General features: G+C 59.3%; 3 protein-coding genes across 4 annotated transcripts; 1 reads left to right on the top strand and 2 right to left on the bottom strand.

Annotated features, from left to right (window-relative positions):
- Nucleotides 1-4,157: 4,157 nt before the first annotated feature.
- ALKBH4 (alkB homolog 4, lysine demethylase) lies at nucleotides 4,158-10,538 on the bottom strand. The gene is made up of 3 exons (XM_027042008.2): nucleotides 10,380-10,538; nucleotides 7,862-8,059; nucleotides 4,158-5,105 (listed from the first exon to the last, which is right to left on the bottom strand). The coding sequence occupies exons 1-3, from the start codon at nucleotides 10,500-10,502 to the stop codon at nucleotides 4,518-4,520; spliced, it is 909 nt and encodes a 302-aa protein (XP_026897809.2). The 5' UTR covers nucleotides 10,503-10,538; the 3' UTR covers nucleotides 4,158-4,517.
- Nucleotides 10,539-10,594: 56 nt separating this feature from the next.
- On the top strand, nucleotides 10,595-17,360 carry LRWD1 (leucine rich repeats and WD repeat domain containing 1). 2 transcript variants are annotated; one of them, XM_027042006.2, is made up of 15 exons: nucleotides 10,595-10,824; nucleotides 11,367-11,601; nucleotides 11,702-11,818; nucleotides 12,302-12,442; nucleotides 12,682-12,786; nucleotides 13,046-13,168; nucleotides 13,256-13,370; nucleotides 13,568-13,677; nucleotides 13,864-14,071; nucleotides 14,572-14,644; nucleotides 14,734-14,877; nucleotides 16,176-16,267; nucleotides 16,656-16,811; nucleotides 16,899-17,011; nucleotides 17,092-17,360. In XM_027042006.2, the coding sequence occupies exons 1-15, from the start codon at nucleotides 10,745-10,747 to the stop codon at nucleotides 17,230-17,232; spliced, it is 1,953 nt and encodes a 650-aa protein (XP_026897807.1). In that variant the 5' UTR covers nucleotides 10,595-10,744; the 3' UTR covers nucleotides 17,233-17,360. The 2 variants fall into 2 exon arrangements, with proteins under 2 accessions (XP_026897807.1, XP_026897808.1); XM_027042007.2 differs by having other exon boundaries at nucleotides 10,596-10,824; nucleotides 14,737-14,877.
- A 278-nt stretch (nucleotides 17,361-17,638) lies between these two features.
- POLR2J (RNA polymerase II subunit J) lies at nucleotides 17,639-21,150 on the bottom strand. Its single transcript, XM_027042011.2, has 4 exons — nucleotides 21,000-21,150; nucleotides 19,816-19,905; nucleotides 18,437-18,611; nucleotides 17,639-17,844 (listed from the first exon to the last, which is right to left on the bottom strand). The coding sequence occupies exons 1-4, from the start codon at nucleotides 21,050-21,052 to the stop codon at nucleotides 17,809-17,811; spliced, it is 354 nt and encodes a 117-aa protein (XP_026897812.1). The 5' UTR covers nucleotides 21,053-21,150; the 3' UTR covers nucleotides 17,639-17,808.
- Between the last annotated feature and the right edge of the window lie 1,781 nt (nucleotides 21,151-22,931).

Here is a 22,931-nt window from a genome sequence, read left to right as displayed (position 1 = left end):
GCCTGGGGGACTTTCTGTTTAGACAAGGCCATTGGCCGGCCCTGGCCAAATGCGGGTCCCGCTTCTAATGGAAGGCGAATCCCCATATAGTGTTCCCCTGCAGCAACCCCCAGTCCTCCCAGCCCCACGCAGGGGCCCAGCTCCTACATTTCCTGGGCCTTGTGCACCGTGGGTTCTGCTGTTTTCATTAGACTATAGCCCATGTTCTTGGGTCATGCATATACATACTACAGCTCAACTCGGGGAAGCATGCCACATCCTGAGCTGCTTTCAAAAACCAGGCTTACCACACTGGCCAACAGCCACCTAGAGAGGGAGACTTTTGTTTTCATAGTCCTCGGACGTCATGCTCTGATGGCATTTCTGTGGACAGCTTACTCTCTGTGGGGTCTGAGTCGCCCACGCCAAGAAATCCTGGCTGGCCTGGCGGAGGTTGCTGGGAATGTGACACACTGTTGAGGACACAAACCTTAACACGTAACCAAAATGCCAAGGGGCTGCCTGGGAGCTGTGCCGAGAATCAACCGTTGTTAAGTCGGGACATTGTGGGAGCCTGGACAAGAGCCTGGCATCTTCCAAAGGGCGTGTTCCTTGCATCCTGCAGATGTCTGTCGTTAATTTGCTTGCTCTCTGGTGCATGTCTGTTCTTTCTTGGGGCCTTGTTGAAAAGGCTTGTCTGGCTTACTGTGTATTTGCTTTGTGTCTGCGTCTCTGTAAGACAGCCACTCTGTCCTGGACAAGACAGGCTGGCTTCTCCCCACGGCTGGGAGTGGGCAGTAGGCCCTTCCTCCAGCCTGGGCCTTTTGAGAGGGGCCATGCTGGCCTCACTGTCCTGGGCCATCTGGTGCCTCCGCCCCAAGTGCACCAGATGTGCCAAGCTCCCAAGACTAGAAAGCACCCCCCGGTTCCAGCTAGGAGCCAGCTGTTAATGCCTGCTCCATGGGCAGAGCCTCGGGCCTGACCACACAGGGCTACACACTGGGTTACCTGTGACTGGCACATGGGCAGGAAAGGTGCCACATCTCGTTTTTAACAATGATTGGAAGAGTGTAATTCTTGCTCTCTTTCATCCAGAGCGTTCTCCCAGCTCCCAGAGGCAGGGGGCAAGCAGAGGAATTTCTGTGGGGACAGAGAAGACCATGGTCTGGGGACTGGTGGTCAGCAGGGAACCTTCCTGGTGGCCCCAGAGCTTCTGGGGAGATGGAGGGACCAGCTGCTATTTGGAGCTGCAGACACGACTCAGCGGGGTGGGTTGGGGGGAGGGCAAGGCACATTACAAACTAGAAAGTCACTTTCTGGAGGCTTAACCTGATTGTGAAGCGTTCCAAGTGCAGCGGCCGCCGGGTGGTGAGGCCACGCAGGCCGCCCTGGAGCCGGTGTGGGCTTGCCCTATTTTCCTCTGAGCGGAGCCTCCCCCCACAGGTACGCTGGGGCCCTTTCCAGAGCGGAACACGGTCTCCATTTAATACCTGACCAGAAGTTTCAAAACTCCAGGTGTTTCTATTTTAGAAACTGCGAGGGCAGGATGTATTCCTAGTGTCTTCTAGGAAAGCCTGCTGAGGCGAAAACCGCGTGAGCCCGGGTGTCGGCGGCTGTTCCGTCTTGCGCTGATTGACTCATTATGCGTGACGCTGCGGAGATCACGTGCGGTGTACATAACCCCCGTCCCGCGTGTAGGTTTTTAAAACAGTTGCCCTGGAGTGAGCTGAATAAACAGGTAAAGCTATGAAGCCCCTGGCTCTCCCCTAGTGTCTGATGCATCGTGGAAGACTGCTTCTCCTGAAGCCCCTCCTGCCTCTTCCTAATCGCTGGTCACCGGCCATGTGTCTCCCCGGACCAGGGCGGTGGACTTTTCTGGAATGGACAAGTGGGGGGGCCTGGGCCCGGGCACGTTGCGAAGCTCCCTTCTGGCGGGGCCCCGGGAGAATGGGGCATCTCTGCTGCTTCCCTTCCCCAGCGGGCTCTCCCTTTCCAGAAACACAGCAAGAGACGGCCTCAGGGCTAAGTGCTGAAGGGGTTGGTTTGAAGGTCCCCAGATCCCCCAGTTGAAAACGCTGGGGAGCCGCTGAAGCTGTGGTCTCACGGCCTTTTCCATCCCAGGTACCTGTGGCTGCGGGGTCCAGCCAGCCAGGCAGCAGGAATCCCTCCCACAGCCCAGTGACACTCATGAGGAAGCTCCCATTCTGTTTTGTAACTGTTTTCCACGGAGGCCTCCACCTAGGAAAAGATGTCTTGTATTATTTTTAACTTGCAGGCCCTTGAACCTAGCGGCTCCTAGGAATCAGGTGTGCAAAGCAACCAACACTGCTGTATGGACAGGTTCTGCCAGCCGAGGGGGGCCCTGCCGCTGCAGCTCGGGAGGATGACTTCCAAGGCCCCCCAGGTCTAAAGAAGCCTGTGTCCAGCGAGCCCACTCCATGGACCATTTCCCAGTGAGTGCGGCCAACCCATAGAAGGCTCATCGAAGTCTTGACTCATTGCCCCCAGTAGGTGGAGAGGCAGGGTCCACAGAGCCGGGTGTAGGGGCTCAGCGGGGTGAGTGGCACAGGACCGAGCCGGGATTCCTTGTTAGACCCTTTTAGAACCTGCTGAACCCGCTTTCCAACCCCGATGTCTCCAGCACCCCCACGGTTACTGGGGACGGTACAAACAGGGATATCCATCTCAACAGGGATAACCCAGAGGATGCTTCCTGGACAGAGCTCAGCGTCTCCCAGCCCCCAGCTCCAAACAAGCAAATGGCCCTGAGCTTCCTTAACATCTTTCAAAACAAGCTAGGCTGAGGAGTATCAGCTGAGCTCTCCCTGGCTTACTCTGGAAGACCGTGCAGGAAGCCACCCTCAGAGCGGATGCTTCCACAGGAATACAATCCCATAAGGCTCATCCCTTCCTGTCGCCTGAGATGGTCAGAGCATTGCAACAGACACGACTGTCTGCACGACACACGTGTGGTGTTTTGAGAGCACACTGGCTGCAGAAACGGCCACCTGAAAGACAGGGTTACTACCCCTCAGGCAGTGGCTGAACCGCCCAACCTGGCCATCCCCAGCCCCATCCTAGTTGAGGGCGCAAGCAGTGGATGCTTAGGTGGACACACAGAATCTGATGGTCTTCATGGTGTAGTTTCAAGAACAAACCCGATGCAGGGTCACCGGTTTGAACGTGACACGATGCACGTCCCGAGGTGGGCTTTGCGTACTGTGCGGACCAGGTGGACCTGAGGTGCGCTCGGTAGGGCTGGAGGAAGGGCCCACTGTCAGATGTCTGGCAAGCACTGGGTGATTCTGGGGGAAGTGGGCTGCTTTGCTTAGTGGCTCTCCCGGCCCTAACAGGCCTCTCCCCAGCAGGCCTGGGTGTGCAGTTTCCCAGATGTACGTTTCCTGTGGAGCCCTTCATTGGCAGAACACCTTGCAGGCTCCGCGTTCACGGTGTTCCAAGGCCCAGCCTGTCAGGGTAAAGGCCTCACAGGCCCCATGGGGTAGGACCCCCCCACCCCTCGCCAGCTTGCAAGCCTACTGTGTTGCTCACCGGCAGGCCTACATCTAAATGCCCAGTGCAGGGTCTGGGAGGGTCACGACCTTGGGAAGAAGCTATCCTCTACCCTCCTGCTCCAAGTGAGCTTAGGGAGCCACCCGCCCTGCAGCCAGGCTCATATAGCCACTGGAAACTCAGCAGCCTCTCCATGGGTCTCCAGATCAATGCCACTTCACAGTGTGTGGTGGCCAGTGACTCCCCCAACCTGACAGGTGACAGAAGGTTCTAGAATGAAGACCAGTGCCTACCATGAACCTTTCTGGGCTACGATGGGGCCCTGGTTCCAAAGTTTGGCACTGAGCAAGTGGCTAGCGAGTATATTTTGTCTCATAAGCAGAAGAGGGCTGGCTGAGCATCCAAGGTGAGCAACCCACAAAACACCAGCGCCAGGAAGCAAACTACACTGCGCCTTCCCCTACTTTTTAACAGCATGGGATGGGGAGGTGGGACCAGACTCTCCGGAGACTTCCCTCTCCTCATTGCATCGCCCACCTCCCTGGGATCAAGCATGACCTGGGCAGAGCCTGGCTCAGAGGCCATCACCAGCTCTGAAGTCGGACATAACTTCAAATGTTCTGTCGATTCTGTTCTCCAACTCACTTCCCAAATGAAAGGACTGGAGAATGGGCTATCAGGGAACTTCATTAAGAGCAAGGGATAAAGGAGAAAACGGTTTCAGGTGGTACCAACGTGTTTAAGCTCAAACGATCCCACTGCCCTCAAACTGTGACAAGCCACACAGGTGGCCGTGGTGCGGGTCAAAGAGGACTGACCCGAGGCGCATTCCCATCACAACCAGCTCCCGGGCAGGGCCCACGCTGTCGTGATGTCAGGGTGCTGAGCAGTCTTCTCTGAAAAGCTAATTGGCTGGGGAGAAAGCCCCTTGTGCTGGGCTTCCCGCCCTTCCGTCCTGGCAGGCAGCCAACTCTGGAGCCGGTGCCCTGGCCAGGCCCAGCGCCAGCTCCCGGCCCCAGGGAGGTGGCTCACATAGGTCTCCCTTGAAAGGAGAGAGAGATCTGCAGGAGTTCCTGCCCCAGTTCTTGCTGCCTCCCGCCGGGACGGAACTCGGCCGACAGCTCCCTGAAGGTGGCGCACACGCGGCGGGCCTCGATGTGTCTGCGGTGGATGGCGTGTTTCCACTGGTGCCGCGCGGCACCCGTGAGCACGAGCAGAGAGCGGCGGGGCAAGGGGACGGCCACCTCCACCTCCTGGCACAGGACGGACCTGCTGGGAGCCATCACACCCTCCACCAAGGCCTCCGGGAAGCCAGATGGGGCCAGACAGAGCAGCAGGCTGCCGGGCGCCTCCCGGGACATGGACAGCACGGTCGGGGACAGGAGGTTGAGGCTCACCAGCCGCTCCCCCCACAGCCAGGCGTCGTCCAGGTGGGGGTCGATGGCCGAGCCCCGCTCAGGGCAGTAGTCCAGGTTACACTGCTCCACGGGCCGGAAGTCCTCCAGGATGGGGTACAGGCCCATCCTCCGCACCACCTCCCGGCTGAAGCTGGGGAGGCCTCTGAAGCCAGCGGTCTTTAGCTTCTGTTTCCTAAAGTTGACTTTGGGGCCATAGTCCTGAAGGGGGCGGACAAAAAAGAAGCAGAGAAGCGTCTTGAGTTTATAGGAATGGCTATCACAGACCAGGGCTGAAGAATCCGATCGCGGTGACCAAGACAAGCAAAAACTCCTGACTCCGTGGATCAGGATCTTGCTCTCCAGCAGCAGGAGGCCTGCACCAATGACAAACAGCCAACACTCAGACGTTGGTAAATGCTAAGGGAGAAAATAAAGCAGGAAAAGGACGTGATGTGCTCAGGGGGGATGTCTTAGACTACATGCCCCCGAAAGCAGAGCTAAAGACAGAAGGCCCATATGCAGGTAGGGTGTTTTGCGACGGGAGACCAAGGGGTCGGGATGTGGGTAGAAGGAGCGGCGAGGGAGGGCGGGCTAGCCCGAGGCAGCCTCATCAAGCTGATCGAAGCTGGGGATCAGAACCACGAGAGAGAAATTAGCACACAGCCCAGGAGTCAAACTCCCAGCTCCACGCCCAGTCCCAAAAACACGGCCATGCAGACACTTGCCACGTGGGCATTCAAAGCAACACTAGGGCACAATGGCCAGAAAGCGGAAACAGCCCAGTGTCTGCAATCGGACAAATGGATGAAGCAATGGTGGCAGAGCCACATGACGGAGGAGCTCTTTGTCCAGCTGCAAACAGCGTAGCACCGACACAGGCCGACGTTATGGTCAGCGAGAGGAGCCGACATAAAAGGCCACGTGTGATACAATCCCATTTGCGTGAAATATCCAGAACAGGCAAATCCAGAAAGAAAGTAGATTAGTGGTTGCCAGGGGACAGGGGAACGGGGAGCGACTGCTAATGGGTACAGGTTGCCTCTGGGGTGATGGGCACGTTCCAGAAGTAAGGCAGTGGAGATGGCTGTGTGACATTATGAATATACCAAAACAAACTGTACGTGTTAAATGGGCAGATTTTACAGTGTGTGGGTTCTATCTTAAAAAAATAACCCCAAAACAAGTGTTAGGGAGGAAGCTTCTAGAATACACCTCAGACCTGTGGCCCAAGGGATGAGCATTTATCCACCGCCTCCTGGCCCCTGCAGTCCCCCTCTAGTGGAGGGGGGCAATGTCTGGTGGAAACATCTTTCTCCTGCCGGCTTTGGCACGACTGAGTGGCTGGGTCCCCCAGGCGGTGGCAGGCCAGAAGGGAGGGCTTGATGCTGGAGCATCTCAGGAGTACCGAGCAGGCTGCTGTGGGGACATCCCAGGAGCACCAAGCAGAAGGGGAAGCCCAGGCTGGGGTGGAAGGCCCAGTGGATTTGTAGCAGAGCAGTGAGTCCATCTGAGGGGGCGTCAATGGGGGTCACCTTCCTCTCCAGTGGAAAGTGACAGAAGAGGGGTAAGGGAAGCTCCTGTGGGAATCCCAGTGACAGATCTGGGGGCTGGGACCTAAAGGGGTGGCAGTGGTAGGGGTGCTGTGTTCTCAGATCCCGAGTATGTCTGAAGGAAGAGAGCTGATGGGGATTACCAATGAGACACAGCGAGGAATCTGGAAAGCTCCACGGTTGCCAGCCTGAGCAGATGGAAGCTGGAATTTACCAAGGTGGGGACACTACAGGGGGGCACGGGGGTGGGGATGAAGACTCAAAGCTCTGTTCAGGTCTGACAAATAGGAGAAGCCGGCCAGAGACACGAACGTGGGAGTTGCAAACACACACTCAAGTCAGAGCCGTGACTCATGGAGCCTGGCAAGGGGGCGTCTGGAAGAGAAGAGGCCCCAGGACTGAGCCTGAAAGTCGGCCACAGGGTTTAGGGCACAGAGGCCAGGATGGAAGTGCTGAGTACAGTAAGCGGAACAGGAGGAGAGGAGCAGGAGACGGAATAAACAACTCTTCTGAGGAATCGGGCCGCAGAGAGAGCTAGAGCTTACTGGCAGTCTGGTGGAAAAGACCCAGTTGAGGCAAAACTAATGTCGGAGAGAGAGGGGAGCAACACCCGCCAGCATCTTCTGAGTCAGAGGGGGCTCGGCGGAGAGCCGGCGGGGGGGAAAGGGAAGGTTTGGAAGGAGAGCCGCAAAAGGGCCACCTTGGGGGAGGTTGGCATGACCTCCAGAGCAGGACGGCCCAGCTCAGGGTTGGAGAGCCAGGACTGGGAGGCGCCCAGCGAGAGGAGCCAGACTTGACGGGGGCTGTGGTTTAGCGGAAGGAGGATAGCGAGGGACGAAAGGGCACAGGAGCAGCAGAGGAAGTGGTGTGATAACTAGCCAGGCACCGAAGTGGGGACGGAAAAGCCCACAGGAGGGGGAGGGAAGGAGAGAAGGCGGCCGATGGATGGCTCTCAGGTCCTGGCCGACAAGGCTGCAGAAAAGAGGGGCTGTCATTCCTGACAAAGAGGAGGCCGAGGACTCGGAGGCCCAAGTATCTCGAAACGGATGGGGAGAGGACTTCGGTGGGAAGGCGAGTGGCAGCCTTCCAGAAACCCTCTGAGCTGGGCACCAGTCTGCCTTAGGGCCCCGCCTCACCGAGTCTGGTGCGTCTGGGGAAGCAGAGCAGGCTGGGCCCTCCTCTGCCCCTCCCTCCGCCCCTCCCTCCAGCACACCCACGCCCCAGCTGCCAGAGCCCCAAGGTCAGAGGAGCTCGCCCCCTAGCGGCCCTGGTGAGGGGGTGTCACGGGTTGTGGCTGCCGAGAGAGGCGCTGGGAGGGAGGTGAACAAGGCACGGGGCAAGGAGTGTGCAGGGGCCCAGCAGGGTGACTCCTCTCTGACCAGCCAGCCTGGCCCTCCTGGAGTCCCCGGCTCTGGGCCGTCCTACCTGCTTCCTCCGTCCAGACTGGGAGAGCTTCCAAGGCTCCCGGTCCATCAGCTGTACCATCTCAGCTTCTTCCTCCCGGGTCACGAAGTCCTCTATCAGCGTCACACCAGGGAACGGGAAGGCCCAGCCTTCAAAGTCAGACTCCTCAGCCCCCACGGCCCAGCCAGTGTCAGAGTAGTAAATGAAGCGGTGTGTTTTCTGCAAAAGAAAGACGAGGGACCTGGAGCCGCCGAAGCCCTTCCTCACACTGTGTGTGCACCTTCCGGAGGCCCCTTCTTAGGAGCAGCCCCTGCCGAGAGCTTCTCCCTCCCCTGGTGCCACTTTGGGAAGCAGCTGGAGTCCAGACTAGGCTGAGAGAGGCAGTGATGCAGAAGCCCTGCCTGGGGCCCTCTCCTTTGTCACATTCCTCATTGTAGGTGGGAAGAGCATCCATGTAACCATTTCCTGTTCTGTTTTAAAGATGGGGTGACCCAGGACGAATGAAGTTAAGGAACCGGCTGAAGGCTACACAGCCCAAGGCTGCCCGCGAGTTCACACTGTTCTAGCGTCACTGTGGGGTGTCTCCTGCCCTCCCCAGCGTCTAAAGGAAAGGACTCCGGAGCTGTTCAGAGGGCGAGCACGTTGGACAGCTAGAGGGAGAGGTGGGGAGGACTCCGGGCCCGGCCCTCCTCTGTGGTTGCACAGGCACTGCCTCAATCTCCCTTCGAAGGAGAGAACTTGCCAGTCATCCTGGAGGAGTGCCCGGCTGACCCCCTCCTGCTGCAGTGCCTTCAGAATCTGCCCCAGGTTTCGGCCAGAGACCATCCGGGTCCCAGGCAGCCCCCGGCCAATGACTCAGCGCAGGTCTGGCTTTTCATACCCAACATGGGACTCCTCTACCAGTCAGTCTGCTCCGGAGCTCCCAGCTGGGTTGGCCATGACTTTGTTCCAGCGGTGTGGCAGCACGGAGCCCTCCCTGCCCAATTAATTCTGCTCCCTCCCCTTTTGCATTTCATGGCCGTTGCTACCCACCCCATTGTCCTCTGTCTTCTAGCACTTCACACGGACATGTTACAGTGAGGGAGCCATCCTGGACCTTGTGCTCATCCCACAGACATCAAGTTGAGCAGGTGCTACCCCACAGTGCCCTGTGTCTCCACACCCATGGTCACAGGCAAAGTTCAGACTTTTGGCACTTTTCACACTTCAATTGCGGTAAGAAAAAAAAAGTATATATATGTACACACGCATATGTACATATATGTACACATGTAAGTATATACGTATATATATAACGTATTCACCGCCTTCACCACCAAACCTTCACGTTGTACACCCATCTCCAGCATTTTTTCATCACGTAAAAGCAAACCTCTGTACCCATTAAACCACAACTCCTTCTTTTCCCCCAGGCCCAGGCACCCATCATTCTACTTTCTGACTCTAAGAATCTGATTACTCTCTGAACCTCATATAAGTGGAATCCTACAACATTTACCCTTTTGTGACTGACATTTCAGTCAGTATAATGACCTCGGGATTCATTCATGTCGTAGATGTCAGAATGCCCTTCCCTTTTAAGGTGCGTAATATTCTGTGCATATTGTGTCACATTTTGTTTATCCACTCATCCACTGATGGATGCTTACATCGCTTCCACTTTTTAGCTACTGGGAATGAGGCTGCTGTGAATGTGGGTGTACAAATCTCTCTTCAAGTGTCTGCTTTCAATTCTTTTGGGTGTATACCCAGAATTGCTGGATCATACAGTAATTCTACTCTTAATTTACTGAGGAATCACCATACTGTTTCCCACTGACCCTTCCAAGCTTTTGCCAGGGACACTGTGACAGTTTCTTCCTTGGCTTCCCAGGCTCCATACTTTCCTATCCTCCCCTCCCCCTCCCAGGATCTTTCTAAAACTCACGTGTTAACTTCCTTTAAAACCCTCAGCAGCTCTCCATGGCCCTCAGGACAAATCCAGGCTATCCAGCAGCCACACACAGAGCCCTCTGTGATCAGTCCCCACTGACCACCCCCCCAAGCATCACCCTCCTTCCAAACACACGCACCTACCCCAGGCCTTTATCTAAGCAGCTCCCCCAGTGGAAATGTCCTCGCCCACCTCAAAGGTTCTAAGTACTTTTTCATTAATTAACTGGAATTAATTTCCTCCTTGCCCACTTCTGCCCAACGGTTTCTAGGACCTTCGCCTTGCCTGGTTTTCGGCATCCTTTCCTCTTTCCGGTTCGTCTCCCCACTCCGTGAAGCTCCTGGCCCCACGGGGGTTACGTGGAGGTCCGCTGTCACACTACCCCCCACCCCCAGGGCTCAGAGGGGAGTTGCAGTCAGATGGCACCCACTCCAGCCCCTTCCCCGATCCAAACCCCCCTCAAAGCACTCATCTGATCCTGCAACGCCCCCACGGCGAGGGTCTTTGACACGGGTTGAACCGGGGCCCATCTTCGTAGCCAGTTTGGGCCTCAGTTTCCCTATCTGAAGAAGGGAGTTATGGCACGGCCCCTCCCCCAACCCTCACCTGCGGGGGGTGCTGCCAGGGCGGGTCACCTCCGCGCTGCCGCTCGCAGATCAGACAGGTCCGGATGCCCTTGCAGCCGCATTCCCGGAGGACTTCGGGGGCCGCCACCGCCGCAGCCGCCATCGCCGCGTCCTGGCGGCCAAAGCGCAGGCGCGGGGCCGCGGGGGCCGCTGGGAGTCGTAGTCAGCCCGCGGGGCACGAGGTCCGCCGGGCCGCTTCCTTCCGGTCGTCGCCCCCGACGGGCTCGCGCGGCGCCGCCTCCAGAGCTCCGCCAGCCGCGGACGTTAACTTCGGTCTCCAGGAGGCACGGACTCGGCCGGACGCCGGTGCCGCCGACCGGCCAGCGCGGGTCGCGTCTCCTCGCCATGGGCCCCCTCTCGGCGCGGCTGCTCATGCAGCGGGGGCGTCCCAAGAGCGACCGGCTGGGGAAAATCCGGAGCTTGGAGTAAGAGGCGGGCCGGGGGCGACGGGGGTCCGCCGGGCCGGGGACACACAGCCCGCCACCCGGGCCTGCGTCGCCCGCTGGGAGTGAAGAAAGTCTGCGACCCATGCCCACTCCCTCCCTGGCCCCGTTATCGCCTTGTCGGTTAGGCGGAGGCTGATCACTCGGGCCAAACTCAGGGCTGCCGTTATGAGAGGGGCCGGCTGGGCCCTGAGTGGCCTTTTCCCTGAAGGGGGCCCGGGCTTAGGGGGAGACAGTCCTGCAGAAAGGGTATTGAGCAACCTGTTGAGCTAATTCCCGAGGCCCAGGGCAGCACAGAGGAGTTCCCATAGAGGATGAGGGAAAGCGTTCTGGAGGTGCCAGCTGTACTCAGTTGTAAAGTAGTTACTAGATTTTAAGAAGGAAAAGCTGTGCACGAAGGTGATCCTCTGCTGGAAAAGGCTTCAGAGGCACCCTGGACTGTCCTGGGGGGGGGGGGGGGGGCTCCTCCCCTCCCCTCCCCTCCCCTCCCCTCCCCTCAGCCCTCCCTGTCTGCCCCCACCCAGCTTGTCTGGCCTGAAGCTGCTCTCGGAGCACTTGGACCCCAAGCTCCTGAGCCGCTTGACGCAGCTGCAAGAGCTGGACCTTTCCAACAACCAGCTGGAGACGCTGCCCGCCAATCTGGGCCTGCCCCACCTGCGCATCCTCCGCTGCGCCAACAACCAGCTGGGAGACGTCACTGCCTTGTGTCAATTCCCGCAGCTTGAGGAGCTGAGCCTGGAAGGCAACCCCTTCCTGACTGTAAGTAGGGTACCCCCTCCCCCACCTGCCCCGTACCCAGGGCCGGCACGCTTGGGCTGAGCCACAGGTGGACACTGAGCCACTCTCCCTCATCCCCCAGGTCAGTGACAACCTGAAAGTCTCCTTTCTTCTGCCCAAGCTCCGTAAGGTCAATGGCAAGGATGCTTCCTCCACTTCCTCTCAGGTGGAGAACCTAAACCGGGAGCTGACCAGCAGGGTAAGGGAGCCAGCAGGCTTCTCTGGTGTTTGGAAACGCTTGGGGACCTTGAGGAATGAGCAACACTGGGGGAACCCCGAGTGAGGGTCACGGGAGTGCTCTGCCCTGATACTGAGTGGCTCTGCCCTGATACTGAGTGGCCTTTATGTCCTAGCCTGACATGTTGCTCTGAGCCTGGCTGTGGTGCTTGGTCTCTCGTCCTGAGAGGTCTGGCTCTCCAGGTGTGGGAGCGGGGCCCGGCCAGGGAGGCTAAGACACTTTCAAGTAACCTTACTCTGGGCCCACTTCTCCTTGGGGCTGTTGCTCACGTGTGGGTTGTTTAGGACTGTGTATGCTGCAGCTAAGAAGGCTGTGGTTCAGGGAGACTTCCAGGAGACAGTGAGGTGGAGACAATTGGGGCCAGAAGATTGGATGCAGAGGTTCCACAGAGGGTCCAGGAGATCTGGGGTGGGCTGGGCTTGAATCTGGTCCCTCTGGTGGCAGGTCACCGCTCACTGGGAGAAGTTCATGGCCACACGGAGCCCAGAGGAGGAGGCAGAGAAGGCCCAGGCTGACTTTGTGAAGTCTGCAGTCAGGAACGTCCGCTATGGGCCTGAGTCCCTCAGCGAGTTCACCCAGTGGCGGGTATGGCCTCACCCTGCTGTGCTGGGAGTTGGTTCTCCCAGATCCTCTATGGCTCCCATGCCTTCAGCTGCCCTGGAAGCCTCTGGCCATAAGGATTTATGGGAGAGTGGCATGGGTCAGGGAAGGCTGACTTAATGGTTGCATGGGAAGCACAGGCTGTTTGTCCCAGCAGTTGGGGAGGGGCTGGGGGCCCCTAGGACTGCATGTACCCAGCTTCCTGATGTCCTGGCCCCACATAGGTGCAGATGATTTCTGAGGCGCTGGTGGCCTCTGGTGGGACCCAGGTGCGTGAGACCGGCATCCCGGAGAGGCCTTCAAAAGCCACAGCCGCCCAGGAGCCCAGGGTAGGTGTATCATGCAGCTCTCAAGGCTCCACAGGCCTGTCTTGGCCTTTCCCGCCTAGGGAGACTAGAGGAGGGAAGGGGAGGGGTCCTGGAAATGAGCCCAGGAGATGGCCTCTGATGCCTGGGCAAGTTCAAGCTGACCTTGGGCCAACCCTGGCTTTCTACACCCATGGGAGAGTGATGCAGAGGAAGGAAGCCCTGGGCAGATGGGCCCATGGTCACCAGGCTCTTCTCAGCCCAGCCTTGACCCCCTCCACAGGCCAGACCGATGGCCTTGAAACGATCGGGTGACGTCTCACTCAGCTTGTCTCCCAGCAAGCGGGGATGCCCCTCCCCACCGGCCCATGTGGAGGGCAGCCCCATGGGCTCCGATGGCAGCCAGGTAAGCTCGCAGGGGCCAGGAAGCAGCTGGGCAGCTGGCAGGGAGTGAGGGCTGGGGCAGCTGTGAACCCCACCTCTGCCCCCACAGCCTGCCCTGGACCTGGAGCCCCTGCACTTTCTGCAGTGTCACAGCAAGAACAACAGCCCTCGGGACCTGGAGACCCAGCTCTGGGCCTGCGCCTTCGAGCCGGCCTGGGAGGAGGGTACATCCTTGTGGGGCAGGCAGGGCCAGGGTGACAGCCAAGGGACCGAGCAGGAACAAGCTTTCTGGTCAGGGGGCCGCCTCGGTGGATGGGGGACCTGCAAGAGACAGCTCATGAAGTGTCGTCAAGGCCAGGAAGGAGCTGCTGGGGCAAACCTCACAGGAAACGCTTTTACTTAGGCTGACCCCTCACAACAGGGCAGGCAGGGGCCACATCACAGACTGTGGCCACGTGTGGCGGGGAGGCCGTGTGTGTGATAGACTGCCAGACGGGCATCGTACTGCACAAGTACAAGGCGCCTGGCGAGGTGAGTGCCAGGGCCCTGCTTGTGCGGGACTGTGGGCAGAGTGCCGGGGTTGGGAGCCCAGGCTCGGCCACCCACTCGCTAGGTGACTCTGTTCTGCCGGGCTTCAGTGCCACAGGCCTGACCTAGCAGGCACCGTGCGCACGTAGCCCTGCCCCTTAGTAACGCCCTCTCCCTCCTCTCCCCCAGGAGTTCTTCTCGGTGGCCTGGACAGCCCTGACAGTGGTCACGCAGGCAGGCCACAAGAAGCGCTGGAGTGTGCTGGCGGCTGCAGGCCTGCGGGGCCTGGTCCGGCTGCTGCACGTGCGTGCTGGCTTCTGCTGCGGAGTCATCCGGGCCCACAAGAAGGCCATTGCCACCCTCTGCTTCAGCCCCACCCACGAGACCCACCTCTTCAGTAAGACCCTCTCCCACACCCCTGAGGTGTCCCCAGCACCCAGACGCCTCAGTGCGCCCTCCCCAGCACGGTAGGGAGCTCCTGCTGCTGGCGGGCTTCATGGCTGGCGCCACGCTCTGCTCTGGCAGTAGTAGAAACAGCGTGGCTTTGCAGACGACTGACAGGGTGTCAGATCCTGGCTTTGCCCCCAGCTGCTCCATGGCCTTGAAGCTTTCCCACAGCCTGGGCTGCTCTGTGACCTGGGTGGAAACCCCTGCCCCCCAAGAGTGGTAAGCCAGACAGGGTGATGTGTGAGCAGAGGCCTAAGAAGATGGCTGCCTGCCGTGGGGCACGTTAGATTAGGGCGAGGTAGGCAGCGTACTCGAGCCCTCTGTGGCCCAGCTGTGGCCCGGCCTGCCTCGGGCTGGCCTTGTGACCACGGCCTCAGCCTGGAATGGAGTCCGCGGGAGGGAGCAGGGCCTCCTTAGAGCCGCCTCTCCCCTTCCCCATCCCCTGCCCAGCGGCCTCCTATGACAAGCGGATCATCCTCTGGGACGTCGGGGTGCCCAACCACGATTATGAATTCCAGGCCAGGTGATGATGCTGAGGGGCGGGGGGCGGGGGGTGGGGGGGGCGGGGTGCCAACACAGGGCTGCGGCCTCACACTCTTCCCCACCTGCCGGCAGCCAGCTGCTCACACTCGATGCTGCCTCCATCCCGCTGCGCCTCTGCCCTGTGGCGTCCTGCCCGGAGGCCTACCTGCTGGCTGGCTGCGAGGGTGGCTGCTGCTGCTGGGACGTGCGGCTGGACCAGCCTCAGAAGAGGAGGTGAGGCCGGCCCGGGAGGCCTCAAAAGCCTGGCCGCGGCCAGTCCAGATGTCTGACCCTGAGTGGGACTGCCGGGGGTGGTGCCCAAGCTGTGCCCTGTTCTGGGCAGCCAGAGGCTGTTTTCAGGGGCCTCTTCCCAAGTCTGGTCTGTCCCCACCTCCTGCCAGTCTCTCGAGGAAAGCCTCGTGACCCATTCCTTCCCTGGTGTTCAGTAGGGGGGGGAGGGGGACCAGGCCGGGTCACTTCTCTGAGCTGTGATCACCTCACCTTTGAGGGCAATGGGGAGGCGCGGGGCTCATCTGTACCACCTGGTAGGCCAGAGACTGAGCTCAGCATAGCATCCCTGCCCTTGTGGGGCTCACAGCCTTGTGGCAGAGACAGGCATTAAAAAAGATGGCCTGTTACCCCCAAGGTGTGAGGTCAGGTGCAAAGGAAGACTAAGGTACCATGTGAGCCTAGCAGGGAGTCAGGCAGAGGGGGGAGGTGCTCACACAGAGGCAGCAGCCTGTGCACAGGGTGGGGACAGCTGCCTGACCTGGGAGGTCTGGCCCAGCTTGGGAAGCTGGAGGAGATGGCACAGGAGGTGGTGAGGTTGCTCGGGCCGGGGCCACTGGCCGTCGGCCCCGGTAAGATTGTGAATTTTGTCCTAAATGCAGTCGATGGCCTGGGAAGAACCTTAGAGGTAGGGGACAGGAGTGAGGCAGCTGCTACATGGAGGCAAATCCCAGAAGCTTCAGCACGGGCTGGAGCAGTTGTCTGGCCCAGTGCTTGTGGTGGCCCTGTGCCACACCTGGTTAAGCCCTGGGCCTGCCCCCTACCCTTTGCCCACCCACATCTGTCTGGGGTCCAAGCCCTATGGTGGCCCACGCCTCAGATGGGTCTGCTGCTCCTCAGCTGCCTATCTGGCTCCAGGTGGCACGGGGACCGTGGGCAGCTGCCAGGCAGCCTTTCCAAGCAGCGTCGACCCCATACGCTTCTCAGCTTGGAAAAGTGCAGCAGTCACTTCCCACCACCCTCTGGCTCCCTGCACCGGCCCAGAACTGCCTGCCTCTCCAGACCATCCCCGGCCCCGCCCCCCAGGATGGGGTGGGAGAACCAGCCCCTCCTGCTCCTGAGTTCCCACCACCTGTGGCTGTGTCCCCAGAGGTGCTGGCTCCCCTTCCAGGGCAAAGCCGAACCTCTCCAGGACCCGGGACAGATCTTGTCGCATCTCCTAGTTGGGGCAGAAGGTACATCTAGAGGCACACGGCTCCTGTCCATGCAGGGGTAGCTGACCGGTATCTGCTGCTGCCCCGCAGGGTGTGTGAGGTGGAGTTTGTCTTCTCCGAGGGCTCGGAGGCACCAGGGCGGAGAGTGGACGGGCTGGCGTTTGTGAATGAGGATGTCGTGGGTGAGTGAGCCCTGCTCAGGGACAGCCTGGCTTCCTGAGAACCAAGGATAGGCCCCGGTAAGGCCTTTGTGGGTCGTTTCTCCCTGGGCTGGGTTTTTTGGTTTAAAATTTTTTTATTTTGAGAGAGAGCACAAGCGGGAGAGAGGCAGAGAGGAGAGACAGAATCTCAGGCAGGCACTGCACCATCAGTGCAGAGCCCAACGTGGGGCTCAAACTCCCCAACTGCGAGATCGTGATGTGGGATGAGATTAAGAATCGGATGCTTAACCGACTGAGCCACTCAGGCGCCCCTCCCTGGGCTGGGGTTTAGGGGCTCCTGAGCGGTCCCCGCTATGCAACAGAAGTGTTTGTGGAGAGGGCCCCCCCCAACCCCAGTTCTCGCCCGCAGCCTCCAAGGGGAACAGCCTGGGCACCATCTGCCTGTGGAGCTGGAGCCAGACGTGGGTGGGCCGGGGCAAGCGGTCCACACTAGCGGTGGTGGTCCTGGCTCGGCTGCAGTGGTCACCCACCAAGCTGGCCTACTTCTCGCTCAGCACCTGTCCTGGTGAGCCCCCCCCCCCCCCCCCCCCCAGCGTGCCCTCCACCTCCCGGAGCTCTGCTCCACCTTCAATCTCAACGTGTGTCCTGGCAGATGAGGGCATCGTGCTGTGTGGAGACGAGGAGGGCAACGTGTGGGTCTACGACGTCAGGCACATCCTGACCCAGCAGCCTCCACTGCCGGCAGCTCCACAGGCCCCGACGCAGGTAGGCACCGCGTGTCCCTCTCCTGCTGCTGGGACTGCTGTGTAGGAAGCAGGAGCCCAGCCCCCCTCTCTTCCCCCCAGATCCTTAAGTGGCCCCAGCCCTGGGCCCTCGGCCAGATGGTGACCAAGACCATGGTGAACACAGTGGTGGCCAACCCCACCTTTACCTACCTCACCGCTCTGACAGACTCCAATATCGTGGCCATCTGGAAGAGACCGTAGCCAGAGCAGGGCCTCCTGCCTGTCGCAGAGCACCAGGGACACAACTTAACTTATTCAGCTTTGGGGCTAATGACAGGGAGCTTTTTATCAGCGAATGTTTTTATTAAAGTCTCTACTGTTTAAGAGAAGACTGGAGAGCGGTTTGTGGCCCCGTCTGGCGTTCCTAGTCTGAGACGGGCAGGCGGACCTGGCAGCTGAGGGACTCCTGGAAGCACTGCCTCCCTGGCCGCCCCCAGCTTTGCACTTGTTGGTCTAGAATGAGGGATCGCGCCACCTTCTCAGACAAAACTCTGAGTCTTCCACTCTGAAAAACAGCCCCAGAGTAACCGTGCAAGAGGTCATCTACCTCCATGGAGCCTCGCAATCCACATGCTGTGTGATCACCTTGCTTTAGCCCACATCCAGGTCTCTTCCTGCCACACTTTTATTTGGAAGGTAAAACAGACTCTATGTACATACACATTGGCTCTGGAGGGAGGGGCTCACCAGGATGTCCCCGAAGCTGGAGAAGCAGCTCTCTACTTGAGGCCTGGAGAAGGTTCCAATGCAGGTGCCAAGCAAGACCCCTCCAGCTTTCTATTCGATGCCTTCTTGCTTGTCTTTGATGGCCACCTGAGCAGAGAGGGGCAGCAGAGCACTTAGCCGGAGAGGCCCGGGGCTGGGTGCCGGGAACACAACCCCAGGGTCCCTGACAGAGGTCTGCCAGGGAACTGCCACCCTGGCCCCTCTCCTGGGAGCCGGGCAGTCAGCAGCGGCCCCACCCCATCTGTGCAAGGTGCAGATGACACAGATGTTAAAATCTGACAAGCCGTGGATCTTTCCCACTCTATCTTGGGTGTAGACTTTGAGCCCCCCTGAAGGGACAGGTGTGGCCATCCCCCCTAACTATGGGACCCCTACCCCAGGATGAGCTGCCCCCTCCAGAAATGCCCTGGAAGCAGCCAGGCCTTACAAACCAGAGTAGCCGGCACCACAGAGAAGACTTGGGGGAGGAGCCCCAAGGGGCCATAAGAGCACCCAAGGAAAGCCTGGAGCCCTCAGTAAGGTCCCACCCATGCGTGCAGACAGAAGGCTCCATAACCCCTTAGTCCGCACTTGCTCGAGACTATAGTCACATCCCTGCTCTGTCACCACCTGCCCCCAATGGTTGCCCCGGATGTGGGCACGAGAACATCCCCGCCCCCCTGCACAGCTGGCTCCTCACCCGGAATCGCTCTTCCAGCAGCGAGAGCTCACTGATGAGGTCTGTGATGGCATTGGTGAAGGCCTCCTGGGGGCTGTAGTCCGGTGTGGTCTGCACCCGAATGATGATCTTGTGCTCCAAGGGGTGGGGGACTTTGTAGCCCGCAAACAGCACCTGGGGGTCCTTCAGCAGCTGTCTGGGACACACAGATGGCCAGTGTGACGCAGGGAGGCTGAGCCTAGCACCCCTGGGGATTACCAGGCCTATAACCAAGGAATCTTCCCATTGGGTTGAAACCTATAAGCAAATACAGCCGGGGGGCTGACCCCAGGTGGCTCCCTGCTCTTGATTTCCCCAAAAAAATCCTGAAAGAAAACGCTTCGAAGATAGACCACATGGGGAAGCCTCTCATAAACACATCTGTGGGAATCCCACGTGGTAAGCAGGATTTCCAGAAAACTTCCCTCAGGGGAAGTCAAAAGAGCCCTCCCTAGGCAGCCAGGATTCAGTAAACCAGAACACAAAATACAAAGCCCAGCTTCCAGCCCAATGAGAGCAGTAAAGGCAGCAGGGGGAGAAATCGAAGTCCTCTGGGCAACACGGGCTGGCAGCTGCTGCCCACACACAGAGGGCCCCGTTCTGCAAGGCTGTGGCGAAGTGAACTGAAGCCCGGGGGACGTGCCTCGCCTTGCATGGGAGCAGCGAGGCCCCAGGAGGGCCTGAGCACCACCACCCGGCTCAGGGCAGGACTCGGCCAGAGAGAAGACAGGCGGCCAAGTCCACCTCCTCCTTTCAGCCGGGAGACCGGGCAGGCTCCTGCCCACGACCTCAAACCTTGGAAAGACCCGGCCTCACCGATAGTGCTTTTCATCAGTGAAACAAATCCTTGGGCCAGAACAGCAATCGCATCTGGCCGGGATCTCACTGGCGTAAACAAACACCCACCAACCCATATCCGCGCTCTGTCCACAGGGGCACCAGATCACCACAGCCTCTCTCCCACCTCTTTCCTTTACTCTGTACGTTACAGTCTATGGCACGTGTTATCTTGGCATGCCAGGTGTTACTGAGGTCACCGTGACAAACCGGGGTGGCTGGGGTGGGGGGCCACTAATCCTGACTGCTGCTCCGTGCCCAGCCCCAAAACACAAGTAGGTCTGCTTTCCTCTGGCTCACTGCGCGTTCGCTTCCTTTCCTCAGCTAGATGAGCCAACACAGAAACATGGCTACGTGAACCGACACGGGTCAGTGTCCTGCAGAAAATGCACGTTTACGTGTGAGCTGCCAGAACAAGCACCCAGATCTTCCAGTAGCTCAGAAAGACCAGGAAATCTGGAATTTCTGCTCTGCCTCAGAGAGCCCCCTAAACACTGCCCAAGAGCCTTTGACTTGGAACTTACGATTTAATGATGTTTCCTAGCGTGTGGTCTTCTTTGTTGATGGTGAACAAACAGGCATTGGGTACCTTGGTGTCCTTGTTAATGGTAATCCTAGGAAGAGACAAGAGCAACTGATGGGGAACAGGGTCTCTCCTCCTCCAAGTCTAAACCCTGCCCTTCAACACTGGCCCAAGTCCTACCTCCTCCTGGAAGCCTTCCTCAATCTCTTCAACCATAAAGACCTCTGACTCAGCGCGCAGGGTGGCTACGCCCTGATTCTGCCGGGACCCTCACCTACTCTGGACTGTTCCTTGTTCCTAAAGCAGAGTTCCTCCACCTTGGCACCACTGGCATTTAAGGGCGGATAGTTCGTTTTTGTCGGGGGCTGTCTTGTACACCGCAGGACACGACTGGTATCCCTGGTCCCTACCCCCTTCATGACAACGAAAAATGCAGACACTGCCAAAGCCCCCCTGGGGGGCAAAATGGGCCCCAGTCGACAACCCCTGCTCCCAAGGGAGACTAAGTGGCTGGTAAGGGCTAGACCACAGAGCCCTCCCTGCATGCCAGGCTGTTAAGAGAAGGAAAAGCCGATGCTTAATTGGCTTTCCGCAAATTACCTCGTTAAGCTCCCCTAAGAGAAAATCCTGTGATTGAATACAGCAAGAAGCCCATTTTCCAGAGGAGGCTCCAAGCAGATTAAGTCACTTGCCCAAAGGTATGGAGACGTTAAGTGGGGGATCCAGGAGCCAAGTCCAGTCTGAGACCACGAGACACCCTTCTCCTTCCCCCTGCAGGCAAGAGGTCACCCAGGGTTCCCCACGGGCGAGTGAAGATCGGACTAGAGCCTAGGAGTCATCACTCTGGCTGCATCAGGAGGATGAAAGCAGCGGCCAGGAAGAGAAATGAGGAGGCTCTCGGATCCCAGAGGAAAAGCACTCTGGCATCAGGTACCCTGAGTTCCGATACAGACCGCCACTTCCTGTGTGCCGGGGCAGTTACTCAGCCTCTCTGAGCCTCAGTTTCCTCCTCTGCAGAATGGAGACATTCACCACCGCCCGGCAGGGCAGTCTCAAGTTTGGCGAACGCAGGGCGAAGCGGACGGGACGCCCAGTAAAAAGCTGCTTCCGTCCTCCCGGCAGTGGACGAGCCGGAGGAGCCCCAGACTCTGCCCGCGACCCCCGGCCCGCCCCGCCTCCACTTACTTCTTCTCGCCCTCGAAGAGCAAGAACGACTCGAAGGCGGGAGGGGCGTTCATCCTAGCGTCGCAGCCGCCACCACCGCCGCCGGCGGAATCCTATAACACCACCTCTTCCGGGTTAGAGGCTGCTTCCGGGTTACTCCGGCCGGGCCGAACCCGTGTGAAGACCGGCTGATTGCCCCCTATCGGCCCGGAGGATGTACCGCAGGCACGAGGAAAGCCCGTGGGACCGAAGGCGGGGGCGGGGGGGGGGCTGGTGGTTCTGCGCATGCGTAAACCCGGAGTCGGCTCCGTGTGCTCGTTCACTTGTGGGCGCGATTCGGCCACCGCTCGCGGTGCTGGCAGCTGCTCTGCTGGTGCTGAGAGGGCCTCACCGGGCTAAGCGGCAATGTGCCCCTCTCCGCTTCCCCGTGCCCCTTGATCCTTCTTTGCAGATGTGCCCTCGGAGTACCCAGCGAGCCCCTCGGAGGGTGGAGCCAGGGCGCAGTGGGCAGCTGTGGCCGGCGGGGGGCGGAAGACGCCTCACGGGCTCCCGGTCCCCGGGCCAGTGGGTTGTGAAGCCCCCGCCAAGGCCGCCTGCCACGGGCCCCCGGCTGTGCCGTCCCTGGCTGGCCAAGGGGGCTTGTGGCCTAATGAGCTTCTTGTTAGCCAGACAGCGGGTAAGGGCTGGGGACAGGTGTATCCAAGGGGAGAGAGGAGCTTGGAGGGGCAAGTGTAGGAGTCCGTTTTCATTGGTTGGTATTCGGCAGACTACGGTTTAGGGGGTTTTGGTTTTTTAATGACTGCTGTTGAGATCTATCCCAAAGCCAATTTAATCTTTTTTTTTTTTTAATGTTTATTTGTGAGAGAGGGGTAGGGGGACAGGATTCAAAGTGGGCTCTGTGCTGACAGCAGAGGGCCCCACGTGGGGCTTGAACTCAGGAGCCCGGAGCTCATGACCCTATCCAAAGTCGGAAACTTAAAGGTCGGAGGTTTAACTGAGCCACCCAGGCGCCCCTACTACTGTTTAAAGGCCCTGCCTGAGCTGGCAGAACCAAGGGCCTGGGTCTCCCATAAGCTACCGAAGCCTCAGCAGCGGAGGAGCCCCCAAGGAAGCCTGGAGCTTCCACACCACTTCCTGGGAGGGGCTGTTTCCTCCTGAGCTTTGGGCCCCTGGGGTGAGGAAGTGGAGGCTGGCACCGGCCTGCAAGCCAGGCCACACCAGGCTAAGTAGGTGGGGAGGAATGGAAGGCACGGAGGGTGACGATGCCCTGAGGCTGTAACCCGCCCTTCTGGGCCATCCTGGGAAAGTTTGGACCAGGGATTGCTACTTAACTGTTCTGGGCGGGGGTGAGCGGAAAAGGGGATGTCGTTTTCACCCAAACGGGACCTCATTCCCTGCCTGAGAGACCCTGAGGGCGCGGGGGTACATGGCCAGGCACTTTGTTGTAACCCCCTTTGGGCTGCAGCAGCCGCCCCACCCCAGGACCCTTTTGGAGGAGAGGGTGGTGGGTGACACTACGGGGCCGCGTGTATGCGGTGAAAGCCTGGGCTTCTACTTGTGGCAGCCCCTTACGTGCACACCTCTTTCCCCTTCACTCTGCATTAGGGCACAGCAGCTCCTGGGGTCCATAGTCCCTGACCACAAGGTTCTTGAAACCCAAGGAGATTCAACAGGTGTGCAGACTTGTGTGAGGCCCTAAGGAAGCAGCCAGAGAACAGATGCTGCTGGGGGGCGGGGGGCAGCGCAGCCTCAGCACCCCCTATGCCAGGAAGGGAAGGGGAGACAAGTCAGGCTCTGGAGCCTGTGGGGGATGGAGCCGTGGGACCCAGGGGTGTGGTGGGGACAACAGTTGTGGGGAGGAGGGAATCCCCCCGGGATTTGGGGGTGGGAGACAGAAGGGATACACAAAGGCTATGCTGGTGGCCCCAGTCCTTGGCCACCCACAAGAGCCAC

Source organism: Acinonyx jubatus, chromosome E3 (assembly GCF_027475565.1).
Source record: "Acinonyx jubatus isolate Ajub_Pintada_27869175 chromosome E3, VMU_Ajub_asm_v1.0, whole genome shotgun sequence".
NCBI lineage: Eukaryota > Metazoa > Chordata > Mammalia > Carnivora > Felidae > Acinonyx > Acinonyx jubatus.
The sequence above is the reverse complement of the archived record's forward strand: the minus strand, read 5'-3'. Positions and strand labels throughout refer to the sequence as shown.

Excerpts from the sequence above, each read along its gene's own strand:
- ALKBH4 (XM_027042008.2), bottom strand. The coding sequence starts at position 10,502 with ATGGCGGCTGCGGCGGTGGCGGCCCCCGAAGTCCTCCGGGAATGCGGC. Across the intron at positions 8,060-10,379 it reads CCTGGCAGCACCCCCCGCAG|AAAACACACCGCTTCATTTA; the intron begins GTGAGGGTTGGG and ends TTTCTTTTGCAG. Across the intron at positions 5,106-7,861 it reads AGTCTGGACGGAGGAAGCAG|GACTATGGCCCCAAAGTCAA; the intron begins GTAGGACGGCCC and ends CGCCCCCTTCAG.
- LRWD1 (XM_027042006.2), top strand. The coding sequence starts at position 10,745 with ATGGGCCCCCTCTCGGCGCGGCTGCTCATGCAGCGGGGGCGTCCCAAG. Across the intron at positions 12,443-12,681 it reads GCGAGTTCACCCAGTGGCGG|GTGCAGATGATTTCTGAGGC; the intron begins GTATGGCCTCAC and ends GGCCCCACATAG. Across the intron at positions 12,787-13,045 it reads CAGCCGCCCAGGAGCCCAGG|GCCAGACCGATGGCCTTGAA; the intron begins GTAGGTGTATCA and ends CCCCCTCCACAG.
- POLR2J (XM_027042011.2), bottom strand. The coding sequence starts at position 21,052 with ATGAACGCCCCTCCCGCCTTCGAGTCGTTCTTGCTCTTCGAGGGCGAG. Across the intron at positions 19,906-20,999 it reads CTCTTCGAGGGCGAGAAGAA|GATTACCATTAACAAGGACA; the intron begins GTAAGTGGAGGC and ends GTCTCTTCCTAG. Across the intron at positions 17,845-18,436 it reads TGCTGGAAGAGCGATTCCGG|GTGGCCATCAAAGACAAGCA; the intron begins GTGAGGAGCCAG and ends CTCTCTGCTCAG.